Source organism: Alternaria ethzedia, assembly GCF_023757985.1.
Source record: "Alternaria ethzedia strain BMP 0044 chromosome Unknown scaffold_7, whole genome shotgun sequence".
Taxonomy (NCBI): Eukaryota; Fungi; Ascomycota; class Dothideomycetes; order Pleosporales; family Pleosporaceae; genus Alternaria; species Alternaria ethzedia.
In genome coordinates, this window is record NW_026056200.1 from 808,632 (window position 1) to 833,076 (window position 24,445).

Below are 24,445 nucleotides of genomic sequence, written 5' to 3' on the forward strand. Positions count from 1 at the left end.
TCATTGGTTATCTCCGTATTCTCTGAAGGGCGAGTAAGATGCAGTATGTCTGTGTTGATGTATCACAGTTGTCCCGCGTACTCATGTACAACTTCGATGGCCACCTGGGCAGCCCAATCAAGACCAGGACAATGCGATACCGACAGAAACATATCCAGCCGGGGGCCGCACCATTCATTGACGACAGTTGTTGGGCTCGCAACTCTGATATCTCGTCTGTGTTGACCGAACGCTACAAGAAGAGACGGATGCCAGACATTAAGCATGCTTTCGAAGAGAAATGGAACACCGATCTTATTACATAGCCCAGAAGTCTATATTGCTTCAAGATGTTCTCAACTTTCGTTTTTCTTACTCATGTAGTCGGCAGTGCAACTGTTTAGTTTCTTACTTGCAAAGGGCGGAAGCACCTAGTCTTGCAAAGAGAAGAGTTGGAGAGGTAAGACTCGGGCGTGGTCAATACGCTGCATTGAGTAGGCATGAAATAAATGAAGTGAAAGCAGTAGCGAGGTGTCACAAGATCGTTTGCATGCCACGACGGGGCGTCAGGCACAGCAACAGTGCGGTGCGCTATGGAATCAATGATAGCCAGAGCTCTGATTTGAGGATTTTGAGAAAGGCTATCGATGTTCTCGGTAGTTTCGTCTACCCTGCTTCTGTATGAGTACTAGACTGGAGGTTTCAGTTCATGATCTGATTTTAATTTCACCACAGGAAAGCTCTACACGCAACTACGCTCTACTACACTTACAACGCAGAGCTCGATACGATCACCGCTAGCGGATATCTCGCTTCCAGGAACCGGTCATGTGTCTTTTTACTCACGGGCCTCAATCGCGAAGAGTATATTAACCGGCCACACACAAACACCTACTGCCAAGCACTGATTTCGGGTACGTGGTTGCACAAAACCATCTATTGCGAAACAGCATATATGACCGGTAGAGTAAATGGAAAACTCTCTGGTCTCATTGGTCTCATTGCATGACTACCGACAGCAGCCACCTCTGCCGTGCTGGAAAACAAGTCTGGGGCGCACGGAGAAATCTTGGAGGCTCTTTAGCGAAGGCTCGCGTGTGGCGTTGTTATATTGCAGCCCAGCGACTGAGATGGACGATAGACAGGTAGAAGCGTCATGCTACTGATACTCCAGGGTCGCGCGGGAATGGGCGTAGGAGTAGGATGGGATATATAAGGAGAGGCACGACACCCAGTGACAGCACCTCATCCGCATCTACAGCTTGATACTCGACCAGTACATCTACACTACTCATTTCCCGCTCAAGATGAGGTTCCTCGCTGTCGCCGTCGCCCTGCTACCCGCTCTTGGGTCAGCGCATACTATCGCTCAGCGCGTCCGTATCAACGGCCAGGACTTGGGCCAAGGCAACGGTATCCGCGTCGCCCCTTCCAACAACCCCATCACCAATGTCAACGACGGCAATATTGCTTGTAACTCTGGTGCTTCCTCTACCGGCAAAGTCATTGATGTCAAGCCTGGAGACAAAGTCGGCGTGAACTGGGGCCACATTGTCGGCGGAGCGCAGTACGTTCTCTCCTTCTCAGTCCTTTTACCAGCACTTTGCTAACTCTTCCAAGAGGCTCAAACGACCCCGACCATCCGATTGCGAAGTCCCACAAGGGACCTGCCATCTTCTACATGGCGAAGGTTTCCGATGCCGTCAAGGCGTCTCCTTCTGGTCTCCAGTGGTTCAAAGTCTCCGAAGACGGTCTCGATAGCTCTGGCAACTGGGGCGTCGACCGCATGATCAACAACGGTGGTTGGACGGAGATGACTATGCCATCTTGTGTCGCTCCAGGCCAATACCTCCTCAGGGCTGAACTCATCGCCCTGCACAGCGCGAGCTCGACCGGCGGCGCGCAATTCTACATGGGCTGCGCGCAAATTAATGTCTCGGGATCTGGATCGAAGATTGGCAGTACCGTCAGCTTCCCTGGTGCCTACAGGGCGGACGATGCGGGTATCAAGCTCAGCATCTACAACGCCCAAGGTCAGCCCAAGGGCAACGGAACGCCTTACAAGATTCCTGGTCCGGCGAAGCTCCAATGCTAGAGCAATAGCATGTCAAACCAGGTAGAAACTGAACACCATGGAGCCTACGTTGCCACAAAGTTATCTGTTTTGCTTCCTTTGTCCCAATGTAGTCCGCAGACCTGTTCGGATTTTTTCTTGTACAAGGTGATAGGAGACGCTGAGTGACTTGGATGGGCGTGCGCAGTCGGAGGTAATTCCGGGGCTTTGGGGCTTTTCGCGAGCATCTTTACGACCTTCTATGTACATACTGTAAGCGTAAAATTGGGAGATAAAATGCTGGTGGCCGAGTAGCAATATCCAATCAATGCGTCACCGAGAACAAAAGTGGTATGTGATGGTGATGTGATGTGTCGTTACAGTCATGCGCTCGTGCCTGGGCTGTGCAAGTGTACGGGCTGGTCGCACAACGGTAAACGGTGAGTGAGCCTTGCAGGTACCCCGCTTCAGGCGCGTCCACGGAGGAAAATGCAAAAGCACAAAGAGATAGAGTTAATACCTAAGTAGGAGTTTGAAACAGTTGTAACTATGTCTGAGCTACATGCATCTAAAAATCTTGCGCTTTTCGCAGCATTCTAAACAGCGTTGCGTTCGCCGTAGTCTATGAATGTAAGACAATGTAAGATGGTGATGGTGGTTTCTTGTGCCGCATTCCACCGGTAGATGGGCGGTTAGCGGACATGGTCGTGGTGGGCGCCGGCCCCACCACCCAACAAAATTCTGCGTTTGAAGAACCACTTAGCCAATGAATGAAGTCGTTCATTCGGACGTGTCTGGTGGTCTAGACAAGTCCAGGTGAGGTTGTCTTTGCCCCGCTGTGGTCCCATTTGCCCAAGTAAGTCCCCAGTGACCAACTTTTGAACAAGGATATAGATCTTGCTGCTGAGCTATCTTCCATCAATCATCACAACCACAGGAGTCGTGCCAGAGTGGTTAATGGGTATGACTCGAATAAGCTGTTCGTTTAGAGCAGCTTGAATAGATATCATATGCCTTCGGGCGCGCAGGGTAAGAAATCACTTCTCCACAACTACACATCCACAAGACAAGCAACTAACAGCGTTTTCAGTTCGAATCCTGCCGGCTTCGCATTCTTTTTGCCCTTTTTAAGGTCCTGTAAAGTCTACTGAAGCGTAGTAATAGTTGTGGTGGAGAAAAAGGAGTGAATTGGTATTTTTTGCGCACAAAACCACCTTACCTTGACCGATTTTGAATCTGAGACATGCAAACACTTCTACAATACAAAAACATTCATTCCAGCACAAACAAATGCTCATACCTAGGTGTGGGGGTAAAACACAATTTTTGGTCATGTGAGACTTGGAGGGCTCACAGACCCCACTTCGGCCGACGCACGCAGTGCGCAACTTCAATCCTTCCACAGCGTTCAAACACAACCATCCATCTCTTCACACCGCTAATGCTCTAGGATTTTGATGCGCATCGTCTTCTCTTTGCCTCGGGTCATCGCATGCTGATTTCCAGACTCCGGGGGTGTAAGCCTGGTCCCTTGCGAGGGCGATCGGCATTCACATGCTACTCACGAGCTCCTCGCCGGGTGCGTCAACACAACAACGCATGCTTTGATCTTTATCGAAAGGGAGGACGACGCGACGCACGAGTGGTACAGTAGGCCTGCTTGGATCGCTCGCTGACGAAGTCATTGCAACACGCTTGAGGAGACATACGCGCGTGTTGAGCGAGGCAGGTGATCTTAGCACAGGCTTGCGACCTACGGGGAGAGTGCAACTGTCGCAAACTTTGCCAACGGCGAAGCCTCTTACCTACAGTAAGCTGCTCATAGCGGGGGCCTAAGACATAGAACACCCTGTACCCGACAGACTTACCACGACCCTCGTTTTGGGTGATGTACCGCCATTGCTAGTTACAGCCGGTGCATCATCAAACATCTCGGTAATTTTGTATGAAGGGAACATAACTTCATGATGCTAACAGTGCCAAGGGAATGAACAAGCAGACGACACCCACAGGAACCATCAGCTTCGTAAAAGTTTCTTGTGTGGGCAGATGCTGCCTTGCTAGCGTACATGGTTTCCGTACCTTGGCCGCGGCAACACTTGAGTGACGCATTCAGCCCTACATCTTCTCGCAACAGTAATCGATATATATGTACTCAAGTGGTCCAGCAGAACAATCGACATGTTGCTCTTTGCAATTCCCCCAAATCGCTAGATTGTATGCAACAGACGTGACGGTCCTGTCATCGTCTTCGCAGAAAACCTTGGCGCCATAGAAGAAAGTCCTAGGCTGACAATATCCGTCTTTCTGGAACATGTTCTCGATATCGGCTTGATTGCAGTTGCCTTCTCCAAAGACGACACCCTGCGTCGCGGAGCACTGAGTCTGCATGTTGCTAGAGATACAAGTCAGCTCGTAGTCTCGTCCGGACACCCTGGCGATTCGGATAGATAAAGACGAACTTGACGATCAGACAGCTCATGGCGGTGCCAACACCAACCTGGCCGTTTGGACAGCCTTTGCCCATGACTGAACGAGCAAAGAGCGTAAGGGCTCCGGCAGCGGCCAGCTTCATGCTGTTTGCGTCGCGTCTAATTGCCGACTATGTCCCAAAGTACGATGTGCTCGTACAGGATTTGAAGTCTCGAAAGCGAAGCCAGGTGTATGAATAGTATGAAGATGAAGGTTCTTGAGGAGTGAGAAGGTAGTTTGCAAGACCCACCGCGTCAATTGTCGCCTGATATATGATTCCCTGGAATTTTATACGGCCGTATGGCTTCACAGCAGTGATATTGTTGGGCCAGTCGGTGACCGACCGCTAAATCTCATTGCAGGATTATCGATACCATAGTCCCATAATCAGAAGGACTAGAAGGACCAGAAGGACCATGACTGGGTACATGTAGATCATGCTTTTAGCCTAAGCTTGTTGCTGCATGCTCTTCGCCGGGCACGTTGCATCCCCATAACTATCACCTCTCAAGTGGCCTTGGGTGCCGACCCTAACTCTATACCTCTGAAATCTCGGGTGCTGTAGCTGTGTGATCGTCCTGAATACCTCTTTTGCGTTATACAGCGAACGGGGTCGTGCAGGAGGGATATGCCATAGTGTCGACAGGGACATCACCCAGCCGAATGATCTAATCTTCAGGCGATCTTCGCCCATAGCTCGAAGCGTACATTGCTCGATGAGCTGACGTGAGAAGGTATAGACAAGCTAGTTCACCAACATGCATCTAGTCTTCCGGCGAGCCTAGCTAATCGCTCGAAGCGTACATTGCTCAACGAATTAACGAGAGAAGGCACAGACAAGCTAGTTCACCAAAATGCTTAGCCGCCTAACGAGATGCTTGACCCATACACTCTGTCAGACCAGCTCACTCTAAGATATATGACCAAATGCATAAGCCCTCACTCGGATTACTAGCCAATCACCTCTGACGCATCACAGCACCTTTGCCTAGGGCCTTGACTTATCAGAATCTTCATCAACACTGCCCGGCCGTGGTTTCTTTGCTGATCTTCTCGTAGTTCGTGAGCAGGACGTTAAGAGTCGCATTGCTGAGATTTGGAACGCTGAGCACCTTTCGCAGTGTCTCGTTGTTGTCGTTGGCTACGATAACACCGCTCCTTCCTCGTGCATTATACTACTCACTGACTAGATGCTGAGGTAAATAGTTAGGCCACGATTACAGCGCACCTTCCTTATGCCTTACGGTTCTGGCTAACTGGACCTTGGGATGCTGAGGTAAACGTTTGGGCTCGATGACAGCGCTCCTTCCTCATGCCTCATGGGTCTGACCAACCAAGCCTCACCAAGCTCCTACGTATCAAAGAGAGCATCTCACTTCCTGTCAACGCCCCCGCTCCCTCGATCACACGTCCGACAATGCCACCAAAGAAAGGACAAGACAACAAGAAACCTGCTCAAACACCTGCTCAAACACCTGCTCAAACACCTGCTCAAACACCTGCTCGAGCACCTGCTCGAGCACCTGCTTGAATACCGCGCCAGCAGAGCAACACATTGACGACTACACCCTACAGCGTATCAGCTCCGCCAACGCCTACCGAAGTTTACGACGAGGAAGAGAACGACTTTAGCATCAACGTCCATACCAGTCTTATGGAAGACGACGAGATCAGCAGCGGAGATGAAGATATCGCAGCCAATATCCCACAGGGATGTGCCGTTAGCGACGACGATCTACTTGATGACCTGAGCCCTACCGACATCGAGGCGCTCGTCCAGCGGCTTCTCCCTGGCATTTGCCAGCAAGGTAAGCTACACGTACTCGTACAAGATGTGATGTACTCCGGCATACTGACTTTATGCTTGCAGATGTCCAAGACTTCCTCGCCCAGATTACTACACACAATTCGCCGCCCTTTACCATACCACGCCACGAGCGAGAGCCTAAGAGCTGGCCCTCGACGTACGAAGAGTCGGACCTGTTGTGGGAAGAGGGGGCCAAGGCTGAGCGAGCAATCAAGCTGCCTGTCGGAACCAATATGCCGAAGTGGTTGGACATGTCAGAGGATCAGCTAGGTAAGTTTTCTTTGGTACTTGGGATCTAAAAGGCGGCTGAACTAACTGTGCCCTTGCAGTCAAGTACACTGGGAGCATCCAAGACAGCCTGGTTCTAATCACATCGTATCCAACAGCACGCGTTGGCAGTACGGTACAAGCCTCCTACGGGACGACGATGGACCTCTCCAATATATCGATGTCAATGCTTTATGCGAAGTTGGGACTGCACCTAAAGTCATTCCGACCGACCGGCGCCCTCCACATCAACGCTTTCCCGCGTCGCGTCAACAGAAAGACTGTGCCAACAGGCCAAAAGGTTTTGGAGAAGCTTCCGGCTGTCCTACGAAACTATTGGCAGTGTGTCGCGCAGGAATGGCTGGCAAGATCGCAGGCAAAGATCGCCCTACTTGTCGGAGCGGCTGCGGTCACTACCTATCTGTCATATCTAGACGCGAACGATGTTCAGCACCAGCAAATATGGTTGGCTGATGGCAACAATGTAAGCTATAACTGTATGAACTGCACATGAGACACATACTGACTTCGTACTTCTATAGGAGTACCAATCAAGCAAGACACCACCGTGTTGGATCGAATACAACAATATCAAACGCATCGCATTCTCAGTTCCACACCCTGAGTATTTTAACCGCTACCGCGGCACTGTAGTCACCCACACGATGAGAGCTAATGCGCTTAAAGAGCGTTTCATTGATTACGCGATGGTGAAGGTCTGGGGTACGGCACACCTACAAGGTTTTCTTAGCTCGACAAAGTACCGATTTCAGACCACAACGGGTATCATCCTGCGCATGTCTGAATTCGAGAACTACGGCGCAGACAACACCACACTTCGCAAGATTCTCAGTATCCCCAACTCAAGCAACGCCACCCTTAACGTCCTCCTCACCGGCTACAAGAAGATAAGCAAAGAGGAGGTTGAAGGGATCAAGGCGATGCGGAGGGCCATGGACGTCGAACTCACGGAGAAGCCATCATACTGGGATGGAGCGGACGTCATATCGAAGTACGGCAACCACGCAGCTACCTTCAAGTTGATCGCAGAGCGGCGGGAGGGGCCCGAGGCAACCTACCAAGCCCAAAACGCAACCCCTTGCCTTATCGCTATACGAGATTGAAGAAACCCCTTTCTGACACGATATAACACCACGGTCGCGGGCCTTCTCGCGAAGGAAGAGATGAAGAAGCAGAAAGCGTGCGCGCGGAGGAAGAAGAGGACAAGCAAGATATGGAAGAGCAAGAGCTAGAGGAGGCATCGCTGGAAGGAGACGACAGTATACCCGCAGATAACGAGAACGATGATGATCACGAAACCCAGGATATCATCCGCCGCTGCGCTATCACCGATGCGGCGCTCTTTGATGAGATAACTGTCCAGCAAGTCAAGGATTTCGTCAAGCGTATCGTGCCTCAGCTATCAAACACCAAACTTGACGCCTTTGAGAAAGAGAGTCGGAAGCATTTAAACTCGTCTCCATCATACTTGGTACCGGCCAAAGTACGCGACTCGACAGATTAGCCATCAACGTATGATGACATAAATATGGTCTGACGACATGCGCATATTGGGGAAAAGGCAGTCACGCTAAAGAAGACCCCAGTTTGGCTCACCAGGGGAGAAGAGAATCTGGAGAAGCCTATAGGCTCTCTACGCGACAGTCTCACGATGATATCGTCATCACCCGCTACCGATGGAAACAGTACTATTCATTATCAACAAGGAATCAGCCTAGACTTATCTGATTCCTACATACTATTACTTATCGCTAAAGTTAGTCTGTATCTACCATCTCTCTAACAACACAGAGCCTTGCACGTACATGTAACGCCTCGTCACATCGACCGGAAGCGGGTAACCAGCGGTACGACTCCGAGTCCCCAGTGGGATGGCTTGAACACGATGAGCAAAACAGACCTCGGGACTGTGAGGCGGCTCAGACTAGTGGTATACCAAGCCGAGTCCTTTGACAGAGATCGAAGTGTTCCTGTCGCCAATAAGAAGCATCAGTTCGCCATTCAGGAGAGGCTTGTCGACTAGACTATCGTACTGCTATGGAATCAAAAGCATCTTCAGACGTCTATGAGCTCAGACGTCTACGTGCTCAGATGCGTACCATGCCGTTCTGACCAGCCTGTTGCTGTCTTCCTTATCCGATCGCATATGCTATCCTCACACAGACTGCTGTTGGCTTCATTGATACACATGTAGACTCTCGCAACCAAGCCTCTCAGTCCACCGCGACTGACAACCCAAGCCTCAACGCAGCATGAAGCTATCGCCTCATGCAAGGAAGAAACCAAACTCACACCCTGGAGCCTACATCAGCGTCAGGCTACCAACTTTGCACCTTTTTATCTTAATGTAGGCTGCAGACCTGTTTGGGTTCTCATTGTATAAGGTGCGATGGTCAAGATAGCGGGCACGATCAGAGCGAGAGCCGAAGCAAAGGAAAGGTCAAACGATCGATGGAGCGACATATCGAGGTAGTGAACCAGGCGCTTCTTGATAGCGGTGCCACGCATCTCGTTACCTAGGTAGTGATGACTGATCCTCTGATTCAGTCAAAGTATTGGGGATGCGTGAGAGCGAGAGAGACGCGCGTCATATGGTCTCTCTGCTCTATTGTTGTACATGCAATCCACCTCGTGGGCACCTCCGCTTCATAGTACTCGGAGGTGTGCGGTCATATAGCCCGGTAGGGTAGGTGGTGCTTCTCTTCCTAGGTAGGTGCTTTATATAGACATCAACCCCTGCGTGTCCGATAGTAAGACCGATCTTAAGCCCTCGTCAGCTATTACCAGGTTACGATCAAGTCGTCTTAGTATGACGTCAGAATGTAGTGACCTATGTTACGGAGAGTGAGCGTGGTGCTATACTCGTGACGAACAGTGTTGATCGAGGGAGCAGTGGGGTGTGAGGAAACGATCAGTAGGTTGTCCTTGTCGCTTCCTGCAAACTCGACGAGCGTTTTCATGGGCATTTCGATACCAGCGAGGAGCTCAACAACCTGTTTCCCTTGCACAGCCATATCCCAGAGTCTGTCTATTTCATCATCGAAAGAAAGCTAGGTCGTTGGCTGTCTGTCCTGGGATGAGATGAGGAAGAGCAGACAAAGCTCTGCGTATGAACGAATCTCAACTTGGAAGCTTTCCTGACTGGACAACACTGGCTGTATTCACTCTATCATCGTACTCATCTCATCGAATGATAGCTCATCAAACAAGACTTTATCTGCAATAGACCATCAATAGATGGTGCCGTCATCGGGGACCTTCATCGCTGGGTTAGCTATCGTCACTGCCGCCGGTGACTACAACGAGGCTTTCCTTCTCCAACTCTTAGCCACACCAAGCCTTGGAGCATAACGTACAGTCTGCCGTACTAGTCCGTCACCGTAAACCCCAGCGAACACCTCCAGGGTACAACTTCAAGCCTAGCTTCGACCCAGCGAACTCTCTGGTAGCGAACAATACCAAACATCTAGAAAGCTCGGATTCGCGTTTCCAATTCCCAAAATGCCTACCACATAACGCCGCGCCTTCAGTTTTGTTTCAGACCCCAGGACACATCAAAGCAGCGAAGGAAAAAGAAAACCCACCGAATCCTCACCTCGGCTTTACAAGAGAGCCACAATATGCACGAGAGAGTCAGTATCAACCGCAACGGCATCAACGGCATAACGAACCCTCCCTCTCAGCCCACAAACGCCCAGATGCCATGACCTTCGCACATGCTCTCCAAATGCCGAAGCCCTTCATTTCCCAGAATATGTAACAAACGCACCGACGCACACAATCCCCGTTGCAAGGCCAAAGCAAGCGCGAGAACAAAAAAGCACGCATGTCAAAACATCAAGACAAACCGACCCTTCTTTCCCTCTCTGGTCGGGAAATTTGTCGATACCCTCGGGGAGATCACGGGTCCGCACTCTCAGCCTCACGGCGACAGCGAAAGGGAAACGAGCAAGGACGGAGGAGGGGTGGTGAAACAAGAAGGGAGGCCGAAATCGCCGAAGTCTTTCCCCACCTTTTGCCGTACCCAGCCACTTGGACTACGGGCACCTCGGAGTCGGCTCTTTCACGAGGCAATTTCACGCATCAAAGTGCGGAGAAAAAAGGCGGTCAAGTTCGTCTGGGTCACTTTGGTTTCAATTTTGCCTTGGGTAACATTGCGCTGCGTTGTAGGTGCGTTTCAATCCCAATTCGCATGACCTCGAGCCTTTCTCGAAAAGGGTGGTGATTAACTGGGTGATCGACGCAAAAGTATGGGGAGGGGGAGGGAGACGTATGTTCATTGGTGGTAGTTGTACAGCGCTTTAATGGTGATGTGCAAGGCTGAGGCTGAAAATGTTGGGCTAGTGTGGCTAGGGGAGGCTGGGGCATCGCGAGGGCTCGCGTGACACACAACCATGTGCAATAACTGGTGCACAGAGCTTGAATAGCATGGTATGTTGATGACGTTGGTTGTGTGGCTGTGGGGATAATGCTCGTAATGGCGGTTAGTCACCAAGTTTGTAGGAGTAGTTGCAAGACCGCTTCGAGTGTCACAGCAAACATATCATGTAATGTGACTGATTTTGATTGGCGGAGGTGGTAGATAGAGTAGCTAGAAAATGGGGGGTGCTTGTTGGCAGGGTGGCTACATGGCGACAGGCAAGAGGAGCACACATGGGGATAGGGAGCGGCAGGACAGGAACTAATGCCCTCAGGTAAAGGAATGGCTTGGACGAAATTACCGTCCGTAAACAAAGAACAAAGACAAGAGAGCGACCGTGGTGCTCTTGTGCGCCGGATGGAGTTATAAGTGACCCATTCAATTGCCCGGTATCTAACACCCCACAAACGCCCAGTTGAGGAAACAAGAAAAGGTTGGATATAACACAAGAGAGGTGAAAAGATTCTTCGGTGCAGCCGCCACAAATCTTTCTTTATCCTCGTCAAATGCTGGTCTGCACAACGGTATGGTGGTTCCGTCGTGTACTGAATAGTAACGGGCTAAATCGCAAGATGATTCTTACTCTCGTCGTCAAAGCGTGATTGCGCGCACCGTGGTGCGAGACATGGTAGTGAAGGAGATTAGGTAGTTGCGTAGTCAGGGTATGGAGGTGTTCGTCAGCGACGCCAGTCGTGAGAAAGGGTCGACGTGAAGAGCGCACGTGTTGCGCCAATTGCCCTGTTTGAGGCACTTATACGTTGGTAACCTAATGGAGTGTCAGTGAGTGGCGTTTCGTCAGGCGGCATCGTGGATCGCATACCTTCAATATCCGCCTCGAGTAGTCCTCGTTGTCTGCAATACTGCCGTTGCTCTGCCTCCGGTCGACGAAGCTCGGGTCCAGACGCGAGTCGTTCATGGACGAGTTGCTGGTGTGTAGCTTGCCGCCGTTGACGAAAGCATTTACGTTGGCGGCATTGCGACGGTAGTCTTCTTCTGCTTGGTGCTGACGTCTCCGGCGGAGCAAGAACCATACACCGAACATGATCGAGGCAAGGGCTAGTATGCCGACGACTACGCCCACCGCGATGGCGATTGTGTTTGGTTTGCTGTCTTCTTCGGGCGCCGCAGATGGAGTGGCCGAAGCCTGGGCGGCACTGGTTGATGTTGGAGCAGCAGACGACGGCTTTGGTGCTACTGAGCTGCTGCTCTCTACTTCGGGCTCGTAAAAGTCGACTGGGTTCCGAGTTGTTCCGGTGAGAACGACCCATAGTTTGTCCTTTCCACCACCTAAGCGCTGTCAGTCGGGAGTGAAATAAGGGAAGGTTGTCAGCTTACAGGTCCATGTCTTGTCGCCGCTACACGTGGTGCCACACGTCTCGTTCTTGATCTGCCACTCTTTGGCGGGAATCTCGTCACCACACCAGCATTCCTCGCCGTTCGACAGACCCATAACGGGCTTGTTTTGCTCAATGCAAACGAGTTGACAGTTACCAGGCGACTGGAAGTTGAAAGAGCCGTGGTTCTCGAGTGGGATTCCGGTCTCGAAGCAACCGATGCTCACCATGGCACTTGCTCCTAAGGTCTTTGTTGGTGTGGTGATAGGGTCCGTGACGGTCGCCCATGTTGGCGTCGGCTTCTCTTCCGCGGCGGCCATCATGACCATCGAGGCCGCGGCCAGGGCGGAGGCGAGTCTGATGTACACCATTGTGGTGATGTGCTTGGTTAGTTAGTGGTGCGCGTCGGTCGGCGGTGACAGCGTGTCGCACGGAGGGCTATATGCAGAGGCGTCGACACATGCAAGGCCCGGTGGGCGTGGATAGGTCGGGCGGTCCGAGTCGGCGCCGGTGGTGATGGTGGTGAGAGAGCGAGCTGTTGGGGTTCGGCGTGGATGTAAGGCTGAGTGGATATGGGGATGGCGGCGGAGATGGAGTCGTCGACAGGCGCGATGGACTGGGACTGGAGGCTCGATCAACGATGCCCAGGGCCGTCTGGTGGTGTTGAAACGGGGGGCGTCGTGGCAGAAGTCGAGGCGATGAAACTTGTCGGCTGCCCCTTGGAGAGAACCCCCGTAGAGTGACGCAAAAGGAATGAATCGACGGGAGATGGGTTCTGGGTAAAGAGAGTGTAGTGATGCGATAAAACGATTGTGGGTGTCGACGATTGACAACGTGAAGCAGACAAACGAGAGGAGGCTCGGGCCCTGAGAGTGGATCGCAGTGAAGAGAGGACAGGAGAGTGCGCCCCAGTTAGGACAGGCAGGCATGCAGCCAGGAGCAGGAGCCAGCCTTGGCAATTAGCCTGTGCCTGCGTCTGACTGCCGCCATCTTTAGCCCACCCGCCCTGTAACTTTGGACAGCGCATGCCTCTAAATTGCAGCGCGTCCTCGAGCTCCCCTCGCATCTCCTGCGCCAAAGTCTATCCTCGCGGTATTCACACCTGCCTTCACGGCATGCATCCAGGGCCTCGTGTGCGCGACAGCCTGTCACGACGTCGGCCCAGCTGGGCAAGGCGCCGGCCCACTAGTGCCAGGAACAGCGCCGCCATTGGCCGCACGGCGTTTCATGCTTGCCGGGGGGCGGCAGGGGTGGTTGCAGGCTAACCCAGGACCGCGCGGTCAGGCACTAAAGCGACTCAAGCGCTCGGCCAGAGGGTGTCGCTGACGTTGCGATACTCAGGACGCGCACGATGCTTTTTTGCGATGGATGCCAGGTCGAGAACGTTCTCGCGCTCCACTACTGCGCTGTTGGGACTGCCTACCATCGTGGAAGGCGGGAGTGGGACGCGGCCACGGTCGAGTCGCGTCTCCCATGTGGAATCTCATTTAACTAACATCCGGAATCTGGAGCATCGAAGCCGTTGTCCGCTCTATCCGAAATGCGAACACCACAGTCTAGACATGCGCGGCCCGACACAATCGCGATGAAAGTTTAAAAATGTGAGGTGAGCATAGCGGAGGTTGCACGCACTCTGGCCCGAGAAAAAGCAACATGCACGACATCTGCATCGTGATTAAGCGGCCAGTATCTCAACAGTGACCGTTGTGCCTCTCCATACAGCGCCACATACACAGAACCTCCAACGGCTGAGTTAGACACATGTCAAAATGCTTGGGTGACCTGAGACACGAGCGGGACGCAGCCGCATCGTGCAAGCTCGTCCTAAGATTCATGCTCGTGTCAAGATTCCCCAGGTTTGTAGCAAGTCGCGCCAAGCCGCCGCCGGACTGCAGTGCTACCGGATTCCAAGGCCCCTCCGATTTCGTGATGATGCGCTTAGTCACCCGTGTCACGTGCATCTCCCACTTCCCGATCGGGACGCGTGCTCAGCATCGAACCAAGCTTCACCAGGGCCTCCGATGACCAGCCACGCTTAATGCGCCGTCCGCCCGTTGCCTGTCGCCGAGCAGTGCAATCGCTCCAGTCTTCCTCCTCCCAGCACATATGGATCTCTGACGACCTCCTCACCGGCGCCCTCAATCGATTTTTCCCCAGTTCGTGCCCGCAACAGAAGCGCCATGGCAGCCACGTTCCGGGGCCATTGGAGGCCAGGAGGAGGGCAGCAAAGCGCCGAATGACTGTCTCAGCGGGCTTCTACCCTCAGGGAAACTTTGCGCCACTGTTCAATCTCGGTGCGCTTTTTGGCTTCCGCAAAGATGATCCGCCCACTTGGAGATACGAAGCACCGTCTTTACAAACCCATGCAGAGCCATTGACTTCGCGTACGTTGCGCAGCGCATTCTCCACATACACTCAGCTAATATCGACAGCAGCTCAGCATGTTCCAAGCTTGCCCATAACGCAACCCAACCGTACATCCACCGAGCACGCAGCTTCGACGACTACCGCTTCTGCATTCGGTGCCCCATACCCTTTCTCGCAGAATACTTCGCAAGATAAACCGCAGAAACATCTGAGCAGATCAGGGGAATGCACAGTCGATGCGCTGGATCCTGAGGCGCATTTTGACGACTTCAAGACAAAGATCGCAAACGCTGGAACTTTGTCCAGTACCGAACGCGGCCGATTACTACACCAGAGCTGGATAGCATGTCGCCCAGCCACCAATATCGATTGGGTCTACAACGTCATGGTAGTCAAGCATCTGACCGAAAACCGCTGGGATCACACGCGCATCCTTTCCGGCCTTAAGTTTTTCAATCTACCTCCCACGTACACACCCGAGAGTCTCGACCTCCTCAAGTGTCTGGAAACGTCTGGCGCGTATCTACCGCATGCCTCCCGTGTCCACCGCCGCGTATATTCCAAGATGATAGAAGCCGCTACATCAGCTGCAGATTCAACAAGCTCATTACAGGATACCCAACTACTCACACTGATCCGGTCAGCCCTTCGCAGCTGTTCCTACGTTACTGAAGCCGGCCAAAGTGCTGTAGGCGATCTTTGCTTACTTGCGGACAAGATCGAGGCTTCGAACTTGCGAAAAGCGATACGTTCTCTGCTAGCCGATTTCGACAACGCAGAACAAGTCATCGTGTCGATGATTGCACGCGCTTCTCACAATTATCTCCACGCTGTCGAGGAAATACTTTTCTTCCTGCCTGAAGAACGACTCCAGTCGCTAGTTTCATCGGTGACTCTGTCCCTCATACAAGGCGTCAGGAAGACAAGATTGTCGGCTGAGACGTACTGGCACCGTGCGCGTGCGTGGATGACAGTCCTTGGAAACCTTGACGCCCGATTCGATGCAACCCGTTCCAATAGCACCTACACACAAATCGCCTTCACCGAGGTGGCTGCGGATGTATTCAAGAGCGAACGTACGGGTACTAAGCGGCCACTTCTATTACTCTATGCTCTCGCGTTCCGTACGGCACAGCAGCCAGGCTATGGTGTGTACAAGGACAGTTGGTTACAGTGCGTACACGCCTACGCGGCCTCTGCACTGGAGCAGCAAGGCATACTGAGAATGGAAGACGAAGTGATAAAGGTCTTTAAGCGCATGCGGAAGGCTTCCATTCAATATGGGCCGATGATGAGTATGGCTGTCCATACGTTCACATCCCACGCCAGCCTTCGGTCTCTGCGCCGATTTCAATACCTTGTACAAAAGTATCGATTTCCACTACATAACCCAGAGGCCATACAAACCCGTCTCGCCGCTGAGTTGCCCACTCTCCGACAGCAACCAAACCTGCAGACAGTCCAGGAGCGCGAACAGCACGCCTCCACATTACGTGCATGCCAATACATCTCCGATTCTCTTAACAAATTCGCCGGACCAGCGATCTCGACTACGCTTGTCAGCGATCAAGAAGAGATGGAAACTCTACAGGCCCGTCGGGAATTTGTCGCAATTCTGGACCGCGCCTCGGACTACCATGCGCTGCCGCCAGCCTACGCCAACCTCACTGCTGACATACCGTTCTCTCAGCGCACGGCGCTTGTCCATCAATTAGCTCATCATTACTCTATCGCTACTACCCGTTCACATAACGCAACCTGGCGCTCCATCAACCAACTATACAACTATCTTGAGTCGCATTCTCTGCCAATCGGTCCTCTGTTTACCAAAGCTGTAGTCCGAGCTGCTATTATCCGGCCCATGATGGAGCACAGGTTCGTCAGTGCAAGGAGAATGATTTGGGTGTGCCAACTCGTTGCCAGGGTTGAAGGTGAAACAGTAGCAAGGCAGATTGAAGGTGCTTTCCATCGCTGGAGAGGGGACCTGATCAAGCATGCCAAGGAGGTTCATGATGCTGCTGGTGGTGATCGGGGTGCGAAGGCCATGGTGGGAAGGTTGAAACAGTTGAATCTATTGGGATCCAAGGAGGATTAGAACCTGTTGTGGAATAAAAGCCTAGTTGATTACTTATACCCCATAGAAAGCACGTTGTTACAGACGACGGAGATACGCTTGGTGCTGGTACAAATTCTGTACCAGCAAGCGGCATCAACGCGAAATTATACAGTTACATCCCATGCATTTAGATTTTACTAAACTCTGACTTGGGCTCAGGTGATAGTCGCGGCCGTTTAGTCAGTGCAGGAAGCACATCGTTGGAGGTCGGCTGCTGATGCTCACGAGATCAAACCTTGGAAATATGCCCCACTTCGTCATAACTTTCATTGGATCACTCTTCTCTCCTCCTCCCAGCCCTCCATTGTCGCGCTCGTCAACGCTGAGTACAGCAATATCCTATGTAAACATTTTGCGATGCGCTGAGTACTAATCTTGGAGTCCGAGATTTCGCGTTTCCGCTTGCACCGACGTCATCGGACGGGCCTTGGAACACATCTTCACGAACAACGCATTCGACTTGGATCATGCCTGTAATGCGCAAAAGCACGAAGACATCAACTTTCCAGACTTCTTTCTGGTGATATTATATTGGTCGTCATCGGATTGTCGTCATCGCTCGATACAAAGCAGTCTCCCCTCCACGCAAACGCGAGATTAACTGCATCTGAGTACCTATTTACAGCACCTAAACAGCGACTCACAGTTGAAGCGATCCGCTAGCGCCTTGTGTCGATATGGACCGAACTATCTCCCCACCTAGGCCTACTATTGAACAACTACGACATGTCGTCAACAACTATCCCATCATCGACAATCATGCCCACAACCTCATTTTACCTCACCAGGCCGATACGATTCCCTTTGAAACCATAACCACGGAAGCTCAAGGAAGAGCTTTGCGAGACACCTTCAAATCACTGCCCCATTTACGAGCAGCTAAGCAGCTGCGCCGACTTTACGAATGTGGTGAGGACGCGGACTGGGAGGACATTCTGGAACAGAGAGTTGAGTGGATCCGGAGCAACTCCGAACGATTGCATCAACGATGCTTCGAAAACGTTCACGCACTCCTCATCGATGATGGACTCGCTGGACCGGAGAAGGTCTTTCCTTACGACGACCATGATCGTTGGACCCAGGCACCCAGTAAGCGCATTGTGCGCATCGAGACGGTCGCTGAGCGCTTGATGGAGAATCTTGTGCGAGATGCATCAGAAGACGATCTGGGCAAGACCAAGTTTCTGCCGCAGGTCTGGACGAATTTTACCGAAGACTTCGAGCGTGAGATCCAAGATGCGGTTGAGGACGAAAACGTTGCCGGATTCAAATCTGTCATCTGTTACCGAACAGGTCTTGATATCGAACCAGAGTACGAAGAAGCTGCAAAGACAGTTGGACACCCTTTCGAACGATACGTCAAGAGTTGCATTCGCAAACGCAACTACCGTATCGAAAAGAAGCATCTGAACGATTATCTCGTGTTGCGCACACTGGAAATCCTGTCTGAGCAATTGCCACATGGTGACTCTCTTGCGAAGCCATTTCAGCTCCATACTGGTCTTGGAGACAATGATATCAGCCTCCTAGAGTCAAACCCAGCCTTCCTGCAGCCATTGATCGAGAACTACCCCCAGGTGCCGTTCGTACTCCTTCATTCAGCGTATCCATATACGCGCGAAGCCGGCTACCTCGCAACCGTATACCGACATGTGTACCTGGACATCGGCGAGGTCTTTCCAATGGTCAGTAGAGATGGTCAGACCGCGATCTTGCGTCAAGCCATGGAGCTTGTCCCTGGCAGCAAGCTGTTATATTCATCTGATGGCCATTGGTTCCCTGAGACATTTTGGCTTGCCAATCTACAGTTTCGCGAAGTTTGGTTCCAGGTGAGTTCGCTGGGATGACGAAACGCCTATTCCTATACGCTAACAATTGCAGCTACTCAGCGAGTATATCCAAAAAGGCGACATAACCCCACACCAAGCTATTGGCATGACGAAAGATATCATGTTCAACAACTCCAACGTACTGTATGATCTGCGCTACGAGGCTATATTCGATGAGACAGTACAAGCGGATCCAAAACAACTTACCTACAACCCAAAGCCTGCCACAGCTTCACCTTACCAGTCTCCAGCGGTGACGCCAGCACCCGCTATGGGCATTCCCAACCGATTCTCAGCTTCCAACACACCAGCCAGTCGGTCAGTCTCTCCGTACACGCAACCGGCGTTCCCTCCACCGCCAAAGGTGCCGCACGTATACGACGTTCAGCTGTTCAAAGACTTTAGAGAAAGGAACCCTGCAGTGAAGTTCATTTACGTGCAATGGCTTGATTACATGGCCACGATCCGTAGTCGCATTGTTCCCATCAAGGAATTTACACGCATGATAATCGAAGGAGAACGCATTGGCATATCACAGGGAAACACGGGCACTCTTCAGAACGATCGCCTTACCCCAGTTGTAAACACCACGGGCCAAGTCTACGTCGAACCCGATCTACGTTCCCTCCGTGTAACCCACAACAAAGACCCCCTTCCCGCTGCAACAGTACTCAGCTACTGGCGCACAGAAGACGGATCTGCCCTTCCAGAAGACCCACGAAACAACCTGGAAACGCTAATCAACGATCTCCAATACAACTACGCGACATCCCTTCTCATCGGCTTCGAAATAGAAGTCACATTCCTCTCGCGAAACCCCCCTTCCACTTCCACCAACCCTTTCCAGGCTGAGCCCTACTCACCCTTGACAAAAACCCACGCCTGGGGCACCCTTACACCAGAACAATGGCTCCAACTCCCCTTCCTCAGCGAAATCGTCCTCGCACTCGAGGAAATGGGCATCGAAGTGCAACAGTTCCATGCTGAATCCGGGCCGGGACAGTACGAATTTGTGCTTCCGCCCCATCCCCCTCTGCTCGCCATCGACACGCTTATCCAGGCCAGACAGGTCATTGCTCAGATAGCTAGTCTGCATGGACTGCGCGCCACGTTGCATCCTAAGCCTTTCGAGGGTATGGGCACGGCTGCCCACGCGCATGTTAGTTTGCACCCGCCAGAGAGGGACATGCAGTTCTTCGTCGGAGGCGTGTTGAAGCATCTCCCTGCTATTTGCGCATTCACCATGCCAGAGGAGGTCAGCTATGGACGTGTAGCAGATAACTCTTGGACAGGCGGATCATGGGTAAATCACCTTTTCTCACTCAAAACTAAATACACACATACTAACATGCGTACACAGGTAGCATGGGGCACCCAAAACCGCGAAACACCACTTCGACGCATCTCCCCCGGCCGGTGGGAACTCCGCTGTATCGATGGTCTCGCAAACATGTACTTCGCCCTTTCCGCGGTTCTGGCCGCGGGCCTCCTCGGTCTCGCTGCAAACGACCTTATCTTCCCGGAACAGGATATCCAGGCCAATCCTGCGACCATGGACGAGCAGATGCGCGCTGCGGTTGGTATGACGCAGAAAATGCCTAGGAGCATGAAGGAGGCTGTGGAGGCGCTGAGAGAGGATGGGCCGCTTAATGAGGCGTTGGACCAGAAATTTGTGAGGGCGTATTTGGAGATGAAGCGTGAGGAGGCGAAGATGTTGGGGGAGATGGGGGAGATTGAGCGGAGGGCGTTTCTGGTGGAGAGATATTGATGGCTAGTTCGTAGTTGACCATGTGTATTTGATATGCAATTAATGTTCTTTGTTTGTTATGTTGTGGCGTCCTAGACCAGTTCAAAACGTTAGCCTTGGGCTTGAACGGTGCGAGTGAATGGTTCATGTTAGAAGGAGTCCTACCGCGATATGAACTCTTGTCAAACACATTGTTGCTTCGCTTTATCTTGGACAATTTATCAATGTAGTCGCCATGGCAGGCTAATAAGCTAGCCAAGTGAGTTTCGAAAACTGATTGAGAATCTCTTGGAATAGTTTAAGTTCCAATGATGAGACATATTGAGATGACTCTATGCCGCATTGCGTGCCAATGCTCACGTGTTTGCGTTGCCATTGCGGAGATGCACACTCGTCGAACCTTGTGGAGGCCTGCTCTTCTGCTACCTCCCCATACCACACCAGGTCGTTCTCATTCATTGCACAACATCACATGCATTCACGATTGAAGAACTAGCATACTTAGACAATTCAAGGTCTCATTTCATTGCGCACCATACATACAACAGTATAGCAAAACTATTAGAATTTCACCTAAGCCAAAGAAAACCACACTACTCTTCCAGGCCACGCGTCCAAAAACGGTGCCGGTAAACCCAAGGGGAATAAGCGCAAACCCACGCAAACTATGCAGGATAAATACAAAGTTAACCGATATCTTACAACAGGATCATAGCCATGCCTGAGGCAACGGCAGCAACAACGTACAGACCCATGCCGAAGGCACCGTTGGTGAACTGGGGAGCGGAGAGACCGGCGGCAGCGCTGCCGGAGCCAGATGCGTCGCCAGAGCTGGAAGCACCGGTGGCCTTGGCAGCAGCGCCCTTGACAGAGCCAGTGCCGTCAACACCAGCGTCCTTGAGAAGGGAAGAGCAGCCGGAAGCGGTGGGGCTGGCAACAGCCTTCTTGGAAGTAGCCTGACCCTTGAAGTCGCAGCCATCGCTGACCTTCTTAGCGTAGGCGTTGAGAGCGAAAGAGAGCTGCTCGCGGCTGGAGCACATGCCGTAGACACCGTAGGGGCCGGCAGTGGCGTTCTTGTTGATACCCTGGCAGTACTCGCCGTCCTTCTCACCGCAGATGAAGCCGAACATCTTGCCGAAGTCGTCCTCCTCGGTGTCATCGGCGACTTGGCAGCTGAGAGTCTCCATCATGCACGAGCAGAGGTTGGCGTTGGCGACCGGTGGGAGGGGGTCAGATTCGGCCTCCCACTTGCCAGAAGTGACCTTGGGGCACGAGGCAGCAGCGGTGTTGCTGGGCTTGTACTCGGACATCTTGACACCGACGGGGGTGGCCTTCGCGATCTGCTTGGACAGGTTGTCAAAGTCGTCGTTGGTCTCGACCTTGCCGCCCTTGATGGAAGCGAGACCTGGGAACTGTTAGAAGCGATTCCAAGGATTGAATAATGTGAAACTTACCGAACTTGTTCTCCTCCTCGAAGTACATGTAGACGATACCTCCAGACCAGACACCAGTCATTTGCTTGCCGTAGAGGGCACCGACCTCAGTGAACTTGCGGGGGCGAGGAGTGTTGCAACCGTACTCAGCGAAGAAGACGGGAACGTTGTACTTCTCAAAGTTCTTGGTTTGGACATCGAAACCGGACTCGGTGAAGGAGGAGTCACCGCACCACGAGTAGATGTTGTAGCCCCAGAAGTCAATAGCGCTGTCGGCGTCGCCGCAGTCGAAGTAGTTGGCCATGTTCTCACGGATGTCGGCATCGTCGTTGGTGGCGTATCCGACACCAATCTCACGGTAGTTCTTGCTCTTGATGTAGGCCTTGGTGTCACGGACAGCTGCCTTGACGAAAGCGCTAGCAACGGTGTTGTTGGGCTGGTTGCTGACCTCGTTTCCGGCGAAGAAACCGAGAGTGTTGTCGTACTTCATCATCTCGTCAACGACGCTGGTGTAGCGCTCGTATAGCTCGACAGTCCAGCCGGGGTCGTCACGGTTGATCGACAGTCCTGGCTCAGACAGATCGGCTACGACGTAGATGCCGGCATCGGCAAGCTGGGTCATGCAGTCCTCATGGTCCTTCTTGGGATCAATGGCGTACACACGGATAGTGTTGGTCTGGAGCTTCTTGAGCTGCTCAATGTCACGCTTGCATGCTGACGAGTCGGCAAGAGGGTCGGTGATGTCAAGGTCGTCGGTCGAGGCAGCTGTGGAGTTGGAGTTGATTTCTTGCTGGTATGCGACACCCTTCATGAAACTGAGCGATTGTTAGCTTGGCTTTGCTTGACTTTTCTTGAGTTCTTGGGTCTCTTACAATTGTTCACCACTGTTCTTTTGGAAAAACTTCTGGCCCTAGGCATTGTTAGACACGCCAGTCGCACCTGTCGCACGACATCATACCTTGATGACAATGGGGTCAACGGCGGCTTGAACGCCCGCGAGTAGGGCCGCAGTAGCGAAGACTCCGCGCATCTTGGTAGTAATAGTATAAGACGAGTTCCAAGAGTAGTGGTGGTGTTGGCGAGAGCTTGGGTTGAATCGCCGAGAGTTGTGTTTAAAGGGTGTAGAGAATGTGTTTAGGAAGGAACAATGAGATGAAGGAGTGTGGCGCAACAGCGAATGAGGCTGTATGCGAAAAATGAATTATTCAAGGACGTAAAGACGGACTGGTAAAACAGAAAAGTGAGTGTAGAAACGACTCTGAGGCACAACGAGTGAAGAAATGTAGGGTCAATCAAGCATTCCAAGAGGGATCAGCGAGGGTTCACCTGTGCCCCTGATACTAGGCTTGTTTCGCATTCATGGCCCGAGCGCCTTCGAGACCATCATCTATTCTTCTATTGCACCAACACCGCAGGTAATATGAATGTTGGATGTTGGAGACTACACGTCCAGCTTCGCGGTATGGTAGTCAGCTTCTTTCACCAAGATACTACCAATGTTATTGTCGCATTTTGAGACTGTCAGCGCGGCTCGTAGTCAAGAGTCGCGATCTCGACGCGTACGTACACCCAATTTCGCACCCCACTGAGAGCCGCCTGAGCCCCACTGCGGATCATGTTGCTAAATTGAATGGCGTCTCTGCAGATGTCACGGTATGTGTCCCGAGCAGTCCCGGTGCGCCGTGTTGGATTATACGAGAGAAGGCGGGAAGTCGAGACTGTGGATCTTGGGGATGGATGTCGGCGATTGCGATGGTCGTCGACGCTGGAGTGCACAGCCTCGTGCAGCCTCGTGAAGCCCCGGGGTGACCGCGGCACTTTAGGTTCGGAGGCACACGACACGCAGTTTGTGCAGCTGAAACCGAGTCGTTGGTGTGGCGAAGTCGCTCGCGCCGTGAGGCGGCCAATGGATCATGATGCGTTCACAGGCAGATGCCGCTGACGCTGGTGTTCGCACGTCTGCGACTCGGCTCCAGACAGCCATTGGTCATCACACGGGAGGGGCATGGCGAGGCTTCAGGCCGGGAGCTGGCATGCCCGAGAGCGTTTGAGAGTAATGCTTGCATACAAAGATAGCTGGTCAAGGAGTGTGCGCAATTATGAACTGATGAAGCGGTTACGGGCTAAGAGAAGTGCATGTAGAGTTTGCATACAGACGTAATCATGATCAGACTTGCTACACTGGTGTTGGAACGACTTAGACGCTCTGTAGCCGGCTCATTTGCCATAGTGTCGACGTTGGGAACCGGGCGGCCTAATATAGCTCACCAGCTGGGGCCCTGGTCGGTTGAATTGGGGTGCGGTGAGGGATTCCGTCATCATGCGATCGCTTTTGATTCATGCACAACTCAGGAGATTCACGCGCAACGAGACAGCGGCTTTTGGGAGGGAAGTAAACATGCAGGCGGCAAAAGGACTGGGGCATGTTGAGGTGCGGTGTGTTCGGGTGTGATCAGGCTCAACAGAAGCACTAGCAGCGACTGGCGGCCGTCAGCCCCCTTTGGATTGCGACACCAAGCACCGTTGGCCTTTGATGAGCTAGGGCTAGGGCGTTGCGGAAGCGCGCCACGTCGCGATTGGCCGTCAGATAAGAAACTTAT

At 52.4% G+C, this 24,445-nt stretch overlaps 7 protein-coding genes across 7 annotated transcripts; 4 read left to right on the plus strand and 3 right to left on the minus strand.

Annotated features, from left to right (window-relative positions):
- Window positions 1–1,165: 1,165 nt before the first annotated feature.
- Window positions 1,166–2,074, plus strand: J4E87_004088 (uncharacterized protein; the record flags this gene model as incomplete). The annotated part of the gene is made up of 3 exons (XM_049375711.1): window positions 1,166–1,177; window positions 1,221–1,546; window positions 1,600–2,074. The coding sequence occupies 3 exons, from the start codon at window positions 1,166–1,168 to the stop codon at window positions 2,072–2,074; spliced, it is 813 nt and encodes a 270-aa protein (XP_049234696.1).
- Window positions 2,075–4,150: 2,076 nt separating this feature from the next.
- On the minus strand, window positions 4,151–4,607 carry J4E87_004089 (uncharacterized protein; the record flags this gene model as incomplete). Its single annotated transcript, XM_049375712.1, has 2 exons — window positions 4,151–4,427; window positions 4,495–4,607. The coding sequence occupies 2 exons, from the start codon at window positions 4,605–4,607 to the stop codon at window positions 4,151–4,153; spliced, it is 390 nt and encodes a 129-aa protein (XP_049234697.1).
- A 1,551-nt stretch (window positions 4,608–6,158) lies between these two features.
- J4E87_004090 (uncharacterized protein) lies at window positions 6,159–8,103 on the plus strand (the record flags this gene model as incomplete). The annotated part of the gene is made up of 5 exons (XM_049375713.1): window positions 6,159–6,312; window positions 6,375–6,581; window positions 6,641–7,062; window positions 7,121–7,590; window positions 7,761–8,103. The coding sequence occupies 5 exons, from the start codon at window positions 6,159–6,161 to the stop codon at window positions 8,101–8,103; spliced, it is 1,596 nt and encodes a 531-aa protein (XP_049234698.1).
- Window positions 8,104–11,770: 3,667 nt separating this feature from the next.
- J4E87_004091 (uncharacterized protein) lies at window positions 11,771–12,724 on the minus strand (the record flags this gene model as incomplete). Its single annotated transcript, XM_049375714.1, has 3 exons — window positions 11,771–11,785; window positions 11,840–12,306; window positions 12,355–12,724. 3 exons carry the CDS (start codon window positions 12,722–12,724, stop codon window positions 11,771–11,773), a joined length of 852 nt encoding a protein of 283 aa, XP_049234699.1.
- A 1,667-nt stretch (window positions 12,725–14,391) lies between these two features.
- J4E87_004092 (uncharacterized protein) lies at window positions 14,392–16,815 on the plus strand (the record flags this gene model as incomplete). Its single annotated transcript, XM_049375715.1, has 3 exons — window positions 14,392–14,398; window positions 14,426–14,737; window positions 14,789–16,815. 3 exons carry the CDS (start codon window positions 14,392–14,394, stop codon window positions 16,813–16,815), a joined length of 2,346 nt encoding a protein of 781 aa, XP_049234700.1.
- Window positions 16,816–17,513: 698 nt separating this feature from the next.
- On the plus strand, window positions 17,514–20,433 carry J4E87_004093 (uncharacterized protein; the record flags this gene model as incomplete). The annotated part of the gene is made up of 3 exons (XM_049375716.1): window positions 17,514–18,665; window positions 18,718–19,968; window positions 20,026–20,433. 3 exons carry the CDS (start codon window positions 17,514–17,516, stop codon window positions 20,431–20,433), a joined length of 2,811 nt encoding a protein of 936 aa, XP_049234701.1.
- Window positions 20,434–21,110: 677 nt separating this feature from the next.
- J4E87_004094 (uncharacterized protein) lies at window positions 21,111–22,875 on the minus strand (the record flags this gene model as incomplete). The annotated part of the gene is made up of 4 exons (XM_049375717.1): window positions 21,111–21,817; window positions 21,867–22,660; window positions 22,718–22,755; window positions 22,804–22,875. 4 exons carry the CDS (start codon window positions 22,873–22,875, stop codon window positions 21,111–21,113), a joined length of 1,611 nt encoding a protein of 536 aa, XP_049234702.1.
- Between the last annotated feature and the right edge of the window lie 1,570 nt (window positions 22,876–24,445).